Genomic DNA, 10,898 nt, shown 5'->3' with positions numbered 1-10,898 from the left:
TGCGAGCATTCATCATGATCTATGTAATACCTTTAAACCAAACTTACATAATTGATAACGAGCTAGGAAGTTTTATGCATATCCTGTCGTCTACTCCAAAAATGTTATGTCTGTTATACTTTGAAAGGGTCATGTTGTGATGAGTAAAATTGATTGAGGTTCAGTTGATATTCAGGGTCTCTTAATGACTGTCATTTACTTTTGAAAGTAGAATTATTTTTAAATTCTCGAAAAATATATTATTTGCCGTTTTCTAGATGACGAATCCCGTTTTGAACGGCAGTGAATACGAGATGACCGCGGTAGCCACAACCCCTCAAAGATGATTGGTGAAACGATGTCAGGTATTTTTGTAGGGTGCTGTATATAAGTAGCCAGAGACTCCTATAGGGAAATACTCGAGTTTAACGTTTAAAAGCCAACGGTCGTTCTGCGAGCTCATGTTAGTTCAGTGTTTTGTTCATTTAAATCCCCACGAGAAACGGTGCAGTGAATTTTCACAGAACTCCTGAGTGAACGACGGTGATATTTCGACGTCCTTATGACAGTCGGAATTATAGGAAAACTCCGGTAACTCTTCTCGGCATTTATTTTACGTAAAAGTGTTTCCTACGAAGCTGCAAAGTTGCCGAGGCGCGAAATGCGCTCCTAACGCGTTCCCTCTGAGTTTTTCTTCATTTTTTCCTGTTATTTTGAATCTTAGGCTTTTGCTGCACCTTGCTTGATATTCTTAAAGATTTATACGATTTCTTCACGCTGAACATTATGTCTCATCTAAAATATATGAAGGAATTAAATAGCTTGACTCGTATGGATGACGCGATAAAGGGACCTGCTCCTCGTTGGCAGAAGAAACATCTCGAGGCCTCCAATTCCAGGTGATATGGATTTTCTATCTTATTTTTAATATACTTAATACTTCTAACATTTCTTTTAGTAATTTTAGTGGTGTTTTAGTATTCATGAATAGATGTAAAAGAACTTTTTCTATGGTGCGTTCATCTCTGTCGGCAAAGCGACTGACTATAGACTCCATTTTAATAGTATATAACGGGTGTGCTAAAAGAAGGGTTTACTGATAAAACTACAAGTAAAGATTATGAAGTATAGAATCTGTTGTATTTTTTATTATAGAGAATTATTTTAAGTTACATATTATTGAAAAACTTTCCGATAGAATTATATAGTAAAATACTCATACAGAATCGAGGCGTAAAGATCCGTTATAAAAAAAATGTAAAACTGGTTTGGAGTAAGTTGTTCAAGGCATCTTCTACCCTTTCATTTTTGTTACCTTGATATGCTGATGGAGCAATGTGTATATAACATATTTTCATATTTTTATAATGTAGAAATCTTTTTATTTTTTTTTTCAGCATTAATCTCAGCTTGAATGCCTCTCGTAAAGTTATAAGTGGATCCTTTGTAAACACAAGTAATGGAAAAACACCAACAAAACGTTCGGATATACGTACTAAAAGAACTCCATCGAAAGCTAATAAAAAATCACCTAGTAAGTATGAAAAGTCCATGGTATAAAAGTACTGATACATGTATTATGTATGCATGGTGAACATCTATATAAGAATTAATAAATTATCTGTACCAATATACTATTGCAAAACTGTGGTATACTTAATATAAGCATCTGATATATATATATATTTATGTATGCGAATACGTACAGTCCTGTAAAGCGTATAAAGATTCTATGTGCGAATAATTTCCAAGTGTAGAAGAATCTCGTGACGGGAAGATCTGACGTCTGTGAAACAACGAGAGATCACAATTTGTCAGAAATATATATATATGATATATATATATATATATATATATATATATATATATATATATATATATTTAATGACTATATGTATTTTATCTAAATTCTTCATACAGGCATCAAATTTCATCATAATCATCTTCTGTTCTGAATGTATGAATGGGGCCCCATAAGTTTTGTTAATTATTTTTTATTTTGTCCATTGTCTAGTATGAATGTGTGTGTAACTAACATAGTTGTGTGTGTTATCTGTGTATAGTGGCTGAAATGTTGAACCTGCTTTTGGTGACAGGTCGTGCTTCAACCACCCCTGCAAAGACTCCAAGTGGGGGTGACAGGTTCATACCTTCTAGGGCAACGACCAACTTTGAATTGGGTCATTACAAGGTAAATAATAAATAAAAGTTTCAGTAATTATTACAGTTTTAATAATTCATTTACTGTATACATAATTTTACTTGGCTATTACCATCCTAATAGCTTCAACATCATGCGGATCAGGATGGAGATAAGGGAGATAACATAAGTCCTTCAAAGAGGGAGATGCAACGCCTTATAGGAGAAAACTTTCATGGTGGTGATATCAATAACATGAGAGTCTTGTCCTATCAGAATAAAGCTCCTGCACCTCCTGAGGGCTATCAAAATCCATTAAGAGTTGTTTACAGTCAAACAAAAACACCCGCGAGCGTAAAAGCGTCCACTAGATATATTCCTCAAGCTCCTGACAGAATCTTAGATGCGCCTGAAATTATCGATGATTACTGTGAGTCAATTCTGTACGATATATGCACTCAGTCACTGCTTATTAGTCTTGAATGAGTGACGTATAAATATTATACCCATTGTATTTGAATGAATGAGAAGAACTAATCACTTTCATTATTGCAGATCTCAACTTAGTGGACTGGTCCACGAATAATATATTAGCAGTAGCTTTAGGCGCGAACGTTTACCTATGGAATGCTGCAACAGGAACAATAGAACAATTATTAGAACTGGAAGGTAGCGATTATGTCTGTTCTGTTGCTTGGATACAGGAGGGTCCATATTTGGCAGTTGGATCTACATTAGGTAATACCGAGCTATGGGATTGTAGTCAAATGAAACGAGTTCGTGTTATGAACGGACACTCGGCCAGAGTTGGTTCCCTAGCTTGGAATTCGCATATATTGACAAGCGGATGTAGGTGTGTTGAAACGAATAAGGATAATTTTTTAATAACTATTCATTACTGAAAGAATTATAATACATGATAAATTTCTTGCTACAGATCAGGTCAGATAGCGCATCATGACGTTAGACAGCGCGAGCATCTTGTGTCATCAATTAACGCACATGCTCAAGAAATTTGTGGTTTAAAATGGTCACCCGATGGTAAATACTTAGCGAGCGGCGGCAATGACAACATGTTGCAAATTTGGTCATCCACGGCAGGTCAAAGTTCGCAAACGCAACCTATTTATTCATTAAATCAACACCAAGCTGCGGTTAAAGCACTTGCCTGGTGTCCATGGCAAAATAATATACTAGCAAGTGGCGGCGGTACAGCTGACAGAACAATAAGATTCTGGAACTGTAATACAGGTAGTTACAAAAAATTATTGCAGAAATATTTTTAGGCACAGACGCATAGAACACGTGGGCTTTTCAACCTGCATTCAATTTAATGGTCGTATTTATGATTATTTTATAAGAATATAAATTTCTGTTAAAGGTGCCTGCATCAACACAATTGATACAAAATCTCAAGTTTGTTCGCTGTTGTGGTCAACAACCTACAAAGAGATTGTTTCGGGGCATGGATATGCACAGAATCAGTTGACAATTTGGAAATATCCAGCGATGACTAAAGTAGCAGAACTCACTGGACATTCCAGTCGTGTTCTACACTTAGCCATGTCTCCGGACGGTACAACAATTCTTAGTGCGGGTGCTGACGAAACACTTAGATTGTGGAAATGCTTCCAACCTGACCCGCATAAGAAGAAGGAACCATCGGACATGAAGTCTGTTGCGTCTAGACTCAAACAATCAATTCGATAAGATGCTGTAACTTTTAGAGAAGTAAATTTTCTTATTTATTTTGCGTGAGTGTAGTATATGTCATCTTTCTAGAGAATAAAGACTTCCGACGATATTTCAGTGTCGTCGGGTAACACGTCAGATTATTCTTATCTTTTTTCTTCGTTCAATATTACTTACATTTTTAAAGATGATTTTTATTTGACAAATTCACGTTCAATTTATACTGTAATTAATGAATATTAATTGAAAACTGAATCAGCATGTGTTATGACAAATATTGTTTTGGACTGCAGACTTTTCAGTGTATCGTATAAAGCGATGGTGTAGTTTCCCTTAAGTATAAGAGCGCGTGTATATGGCTGTACAAATCTGTTTATGAACGCATGCGGACTTACATTTACGTTCCAGCAGTAGAATTTAAACCCACACATATTTAAGTTTTTGACTTTGTACAAGAGTTTCAATAAACAAATGTATCCAGAATAATTGCTTCCATGATATTCAAATGTAATAATTAATTAATCAAGAAAGAAAACCTATCCGTCTAATAGCAGTAAACCAGCAGATTTTATCTTCACCAGAATGCTTTGTTATAATGAATTGTCTCATTCCATATAATAAAGAAACAATCCAAGCAATACTTGAATAGCATACACACCAGAGATGAGAATTAAGAAAAAAATAAATAGAAGAGTAGAATTATTACCAGAAACACTGAGAGCGTGGCACAGCAATATGTACTTTACATATTTAGAACTACAATTTTTGTATTATGTACAATATTAATTAGTTTGTCATTATGGTATTTTACATTAAAGTTGTTACAGTAGGAATCTCAGTAATCCATGTCCTCAGAACAACATTTGTTCAGTTTGTGGATTTAGAAATGTTTCTGGAAGGGATATGAAATTTCTAACATATGTATTTCATCGAATGAAATATTAATATACATACATACATACACTATACAAGTAATATTTAGCTACCTAATAGCTAGTGAAAGCGTTGGTGAAAGGTATTTCTGGTCCCTCGTATGCTACACCATTGCAACAGACGCTCAGGTAGTAATTCCTGGAGTCGATCGTTGCGAAGCGTGTAAATAACTCACCTGAATCTTATATCTTTTTACATGTTTTAAATATATTTTTGAAAAAAGTTTATCGATTAGAATTATTGATTCCACGTGCATTACTCTTCATGCTCTAATGGATACATAAAAGGACATCTGTCTTAGCTAGATTGACAAATTTCTGATTATTAGAACAAGATGAACGAAGGTGAGAATAAAACTCTACTCCAAAAATCTGACAATAGAACAATAGGATCTTCATTTGCGTTGGGAAATGAAAAGCATGAGGATGATGACCATGATTGGTGGGCAAGTGACAGTGGATCAAGTTCAGGGTCATATTATTCTGATACAGGCAGGTATGTAATCGAATAATTAACATGTATATTTTAAAAGTTATACTGTGTTCCGATTCATTTTTATCAACAATTTTAGCTCGGCAGTTGAATGGGAATCTGAAATTGGTCCAACTGGTGAAGTATTCTATATAGAATCGCAGACAGATACGTTTATTGACAGTCAGAAGTCAAGTAATGACAGATCAGAATCTCCACCGCCTGAATTGACAAGGCGGCGTAGTACAAGAGCAGGAAAATTGATGCGTCTTATAAAACGTAGAGAAAGTAAAAGATACAGCGTGAGAAATAAAAAATCTACTGGAACTGGATTGGAGCATGCTGAGAGTCAACAACAAAAAGGTGGCAATGGAAGTAAGGAAGTTACTTTCAGGGATTCTCAGGTACCACGATTATGAACAACAATAATAATAAATTTATACATAATTCGTAAATGAGACATAAGCAGAAAAATGTTTACATTTATTTTGACAGGCAGGAGAAATTCGATATGTCACTTTATTGGTAGATCCGGATAAAAAGCATAAATTAGGAAGAAGGGCAACATTGTGCGAAGCTTATTTGGGAATTACGCCGAGTACTTTTTCAGACAAAGTTAGAGTAATGGTAGCAGGATTTATTTCTGATGGAGAAGCTATAAGAAATAAAAGTATTAAAATTGGAGATTGGCTAAAAAGTATAAATTCAAGGGAGGTCACATTTCAGAACTTAGAGCATATCCTGTCTGGAATATCAGCAGCCACCAATGTGAGCTTTTAATTCTAATTAATTTACAGAAAGAATTACGCAATTTACAGATTCAAATTGAAACATGGATATAAGTATTGCTATCCTTACAGATAAGATTGGAATTGCAGAGAGTTACAGGAATTGAAGTAACTACCAGTTCACCAATAACAAATTCTCCAAAGGTTGTACTGTCTTATTGCACTTTTTAAATTAAAAACACAATATAGATAAAATATATAATTAAATCTTAGCAATCAGTATTGGTACGTCAACTAGTGAACAAGGAAGAAGTCAAGGTCTTTATGGAATCACTTCTAGATCTATTTATTGGGGTGATATATTTAAAAACAACAGGTCTTTCTGAAACGGGTCCAGAATTACAAGGTGTACTGTACAGCTTCCCATGTTCTCAGAGTGTAAATACTCAGACTTTTTTATGCACTGCCAGAGGTGCCTTTATTACACTTAATCACATGCTTCCTGGAATGACAGGACCACCGCCAATCAGGTATCAATTCAAATGTATTATCTAATAAAAATGTCTATTAGATTAATGAATGATTGCTTATAGTATAATGACAATTTTCAGCACTAGTGTATCTTTAGCTGGTGAGATAATCCATATCATTTATACAACTTGTGGAGATGATTTATTTTTAATGGCAGTGCCTGATAAACGGTAAGTCCTTATTAATCTTATGTGATCCTTATAGATTTTATTATACACAATTAATTAACGAACAGATGCAGTTTGCTAGAGAGTATAGAACTGTCTGGAGATATTGTACGCGCTCTAGAATTTAATTACGAAACATTATCTAAATGCTTTACAACGAAGGATATACATCCTGCATTAGACCACTTTTTCGCATTACTATTCTTCCGATTAATAAACGGTAAAAAATGTCCAGAAACCAATGATTCGTATGAGAACATTGTTAACTTGAGAGATGAATTAATATCCTTACAAAAGTGTGAATTTGAAAATTTCCTCTCGGCTGCTCATTTGATCCAATTGCCAAGAGATGCACAAATTCAAATTGATGCTGCCTTAAATGAGATGGAAGCTATGGACTATAGGGATTGGGTATGGGCAATTATAAGATTTTATATAATAGTGATAAAACTTAATGAATATGAATTATAGATAAAAAAATTAACAGAATGAAGACCCAATGGACTGCCAGAGATTATATACAATACTGGGAAGTTGTCTCTACCACAAAAATTATTTGTTGGGCTCTCACTTAGCTCATGAAGATTTAATAGTAGTCCATTCATTTCTCCGGCAAAATGGACTATTACATCTTGTCAAGAATGAACCTGTGAAGTCTTTGATAATTTTTAGACAAGTATACCCACCATCCTGTACACGCAAAGATACGGAAAACGAAGCATGTCAATTATTAGGCTCAGGGAAAAAATGGTTTTTACTTGTTGTCGGGTATGGCTATGAGTTACTAGCAGTTCTCTTAGAATCTGGTGGCTGTACAGCGAGGTAAATTATTTATTATTAATGGAATGACTGAAATTTTATCCCTCGATACATTTCTTTAAGTAATTTCATCAAACTGATTTTATAGCCACATAGAAAATACAGGTCCAGACATATTTTATGTAGAGGAAGCTCAGGAGACTTTGAAGCACATACAAAAAATTGGAATATCGACTTTAGTTGGAAAATGGATTTCTGCTAATGCAAGACCTGAAGTTATTTCTGTGGAGGATCGTATAGCAGTCAAAACATCATCAAGTATAGCAGAAAATTTGTTAGGCCTTATTAAATCATCAGATGCTCAAAGCACATTCCACAAAATGACTCCAAACTCGACAGTTACGAAGAAGACACCAGAGGTAGCTTCAATATTGAAAAAGCGTAGCCCAGAACAAAGTCCCATAATGTCAGGTTCAGGTAAACAATATCTTCAATTCCAAAAGGTTCTAATGACTGCTTCAAAAATTTACATTGAATAATTTTGACAATTATTTTAGTTTATTCTTTACAAATGTCTGAGGACTCCATAAGCCAGGGCACAGGAGCAATAAGTGAAATCAGTGACGAAGCTGCACCAATTTTAGGCAGAAGAGCAACAAGAGAACGTAACAATGCCACTTCAAAAAATTCAGAAGATAGTGATTCAGATGTGGATATGTACAGAGTCAGTATAATTCTATAGATTAATTTTAACATACAATTTCATTGCTTTAAAATGAAGCATTATTTATTGCAGAATGACTGTCAAGTGGGTACAATGGATATTTCGGACATCAGAGAGAATTTACTAAATCAAGCAGAATATATTGTCCCAAAGAAATTAACGTCTGGAGAAAAAAATGTTCTCTTTCATTATATCCACTTAGATATGCTTGAGGGTATACTGCTATCATCGGAAACTGCAGAAAATTCTCTAAAGAATGCTAAGATTTTAACTAACTTCAACAGATGCGCACACATTATTCATAAATTATTACACAACACGGTGAGATTTAAGAAGATGTTAAGTCAAGATATGGATAAATCTGTGATTAACAAAAGTCTTATTGCTATTAAAGAACATGGTGTTCTGTTTGAATGGGATAGTTTATCGTATTGGGTGATTGGACGATTGTATACCACACCGCATCCTAAAGAATTATATGTCTGTTATCAAGACACAGCACCACAGAATTTGGTTGAAATGGCATTTAGACTAAATTCGATGTGGAATTAATGTTGTGATGTATAAAATATAATATTAGTATTAGTACTATACTGAAACTCTGCTGCGAAAACTGCTGTGTACTTTGAGAAAATGATACCTTTAATATTAATAACATTTCTTTTGCATACAATCAAACCCGTATAAATAATATTTTTTAATTAATCATATTTAAAGTTATTGCGACTGATACCTCAACGTGAAAATAGTAATCATGCATTTTACAAAACATTTCCTATACCTTCTTCTACAAGCATATGTGAATACACATTTTTCTGTTAATAATAATTGATAAAAACAATATAAATAATATAAAATACTATTGTGAGCTGTTCATCTTTTCAAACAAGATAATGATAAGGAAATCTCAAGACATAATAATCTATATGTACCTAATAAACAGATACAGTTTACCACTCACTATGAATTAGTCAATGGATTCATATAATTTTAAAAAGGGTAAATCTAATATTGAAGATGTATTTGATATTTCATCATTAGAATTCTGCATTTCAGGAATTTTAACTATGACACAAGCACCAGCCATTTTACTTCCATAATGACCTGCCCAAAAGGATTTATCCTTACCACCATGACGGAAACTTATTTGTTTTACATGAGGACCATAATTTTTAAACTCGTGGGATATCTTTAAATCAATAAAATAATATTTTTATATTTTCTGTACAATGAATACTAACGAATGAATTTTGAATACTTACACGATGCCATTGATTCTGTCGATCTCCTTCTATGATATCATGAAATTGAAATGAATCTATTAGATCGTGTGAGTCTCCTAATAATTCTACAGTACATTCATAGATTGCAGGACAATCCCATCGGCAGCTGTACCACTCACTTATCTGTTTAGATATCAAATTTTTATTGATATATGAATTACTCTAATGATGCCTGGAATATATGAAAAAGTATTTTTTTTACCACTATAGGTGGCTGTAGTTTGTCCATTAAGTATGGTGTTAATCCTTCATTTCCTAAGTCTATTGTCTGTTCCTTGGTGCAATTCCTGTAAGATGTTACAAAACAGTGTTGCCCTCCTTCAAAAACTGGATCAGATGGTAATGGTGGTACATTAAGCGGTGGACATTCTACTATCCAGTGATCTCCACCATTGCTCCAAATTTTCCAGTGTCTATTGATATCTTCTTTCCCAGAATGATTTTTAAGCAAATTTCTTTCAAATGGTCTCTTCTTGCAAATATCATAATAGACAGACCAAGGCATATTTTTTATTGGTGGCAATGAATGTTGAATTATCATTTCTGCTTTCTTACGCCATACATATTCTTGTATTAATATCTTCCATCTCTTGCATACCAATTGGCAGTTTAACAGTGTTTTGTAGGGAACATAACAAAGAATTTCAGAAAGTAATTCTTCGGGGATATATTGGTTTGTTATTGTCAGACCATTGTTGTCATTTTCATCGAATTGAACACGGGATTCCATTTTTCCAGTAAGGTGTTGTCCCATAATCACTTTTTTCTGCAGATTATTAAAAAAAAAGATTATAAAACTTTTAATCTCAGTGCAATATTTCCAGCAATACATAAAAATAGAATCAACTTCTGTAATTAAAAAGGTATATTTAAATTTTTACATTACACAGGCATATTACATTGACAAAATTCTGATAGTTAAAAACGCATGCATCAATAAGCAGGTTTAAAAGTGATTTGCAACACAAAATTGCCATATAGTTTATATATAAATGGATAAAAACGATGTACTTACCTAACCTTTTGACGTTTTCTCAACAAGCCAATATTCAGACAAATTTTCTCGTCTTTTTGGCAATTAAATTTACCGTTTAGTGGAAAAAGATGTCCATATCGAGACGTACGACTTATGAGTCGTAAAATGTGACGCATGCGATGTTTTTTACTATGTAAAGCTGAAGTTCCAGAAGGCTGCGTCATATGATGAACTGTGATGGAAGTTTCGTAAATAAATCAACAGGAAATGTGTCTCGTTTAGAAATTATAAATTGAATTAAAATTAATAACAGCATCAATAAAGAATTTTTTTCAACTTTTACATGGAGGAACAAACAATATTATTATTGTATTAAGATACTTGACGCGAAACTAGTTTCTCGATCAGTTTTTAAAGATTGATACTTTAAAACACAAATTCAAACTGAAATCAATTTTAGTGACTTAAATTTTGTCCAATAGTTCATTGCTCTTTATTATTTTTCACAGATTAAT

General features: G+C 33.5%; 3 protein-coding genes across 7 annotated transcripts; 2 read left to right on the top strand and 1 right to left on the bottom strand.

The window, feature by feature from the left end:
• Nucleotides 1–385: 385 nt before the first annotated feature.
• On the top strand, nucleotides 386–4,309 carry LOC107269917 (cell division cycle protein 20 homolog). 3 transcript variants are annotated; one of them, XM_025087166.1, is made up of 8 exons: nucleotides 386–570; nucleotides 704–878; nucleotides 1,377–1,513; nucleotides 2,043–2,170; nucleotides 2,264–2,549; nucleotides 2,675–2,972; nucleotides 3,057–3,370; nucleotides 3,501–4,309. In XM_025087166.1, exons 2-8 carry the CDS (start codon nucleotides 766–768, stop codon nucleotides 3,827–3,829), a joined length of 1,605 nt encoding a protein of 534 aa, XP_024942934.1. In that variant the 5' UTR covers nucleotides 386–570; nucleotides 704–765; the 3' UTR covers nucleotides 3,830–4,309. The 3 variants fall into 3 exon arrangements, with proteins under 3 accessions (XP_024942934.1, XP_024942933.1, XP_024942935.1); XM_025087165.1 differs by having other exon boundaries at nucleotides 386–878; XM_025087167.1 differs by having other exon boundaries at nucleotides 387–878; nucleotides 2,076–2,170.
• A 209-nt stretch (nucleotides 4,310–4,518) lies between these two features.
• On the top strand, nucleotides 4,519–8,676 carry LOC107269916 (protein inturned). Its single transcript, XM_015744345.2, has 11 exons — nucleotides 4,519–5,239; nucleotides 5,316–5,619; nucleotides 5,711–5,983; nucleotides 6,076–6,147; nucleotides 6,217–6,473; nucleotides 6,555–6,644; nucleotides 6,710–7,052; nucleotides 7,129–7,463; nucleotides 7,549–7,877; nucleotides 7,958–8,124; nucleotides 8,197–8,676. Exons 1-11 carry the CDS (start codon nucleotides 5,079–5,081, stop codon nucleotides 8,674–8,676), a joined length of 2,811 nt encoding a protein of 936 aa, XP_015599831.1. The 5' UTR covers nucleotides 4,519–5,078.
• On the bottom strand, nucleotides 6,285–10,659 carry LOC107269918 (F-box only protein 6). 3 transcript variants are annotated; one of them, XM_025087174.1, is made up of 4 exons: nucleotides 10,428–10,659; nucleotides 9,610–10,173; nucleotides 9,387–9,530; nucleotides 6,285–6,445 (listed from the first exon to the last, which is right to left on the bottom strand). In XM_025087174.1, exons 1-4 carry the CDS (start codon nucleotides 10,605–10,607, stop codon nucleotides 6,431–6,433), a joined length of 903 nt encoding a protein of 300 aa, XP_024942942.1. In that variant the 5' UTR covers nucleotides 10,608–10,659; the 3' UTR covers nucleotides 6,285–6,430. The 3 variants fall into 3 exon arrangements, with proteins under 3 accessions (XP_024942942.1, XP_024942941.1, XP_015599833.1); XM_025087173.1 differs by lacking the exon at nucleotides 6,285–6,445 and adding an exon at nucleotides 7,937–9,313; XM_015744347.2 differs by lacking the exon at nucleotides 6,285–6,445 and adding an exon at nucleotides 7,937–9,313 and having other exon boundaries at nucleotides 10,423–10,613.
• Between the last annotated feature and the right edge of the window lie 239 nt (nucleotides 10,660–10,898).

The sequence above is a fragment of the Cephus cinctus genome, unplaced genomic scaffold (assembly GCF_000341935.2).
Source record: "Cephus cinctus unplaced genomic scaffold, Ccin1 Ccin1_scaffold0690, whole genome shotgun sequence".
Classification (NCBI taxonomy): Eukaryota; Metazoa; Arthropoda; class Insecta; order Hymenoptera; family Cephidae; genus Cephus; species Cephus cinctus.
This window is presented reverse-complemented; position numbering and strand designations above follow the sequence as displayed.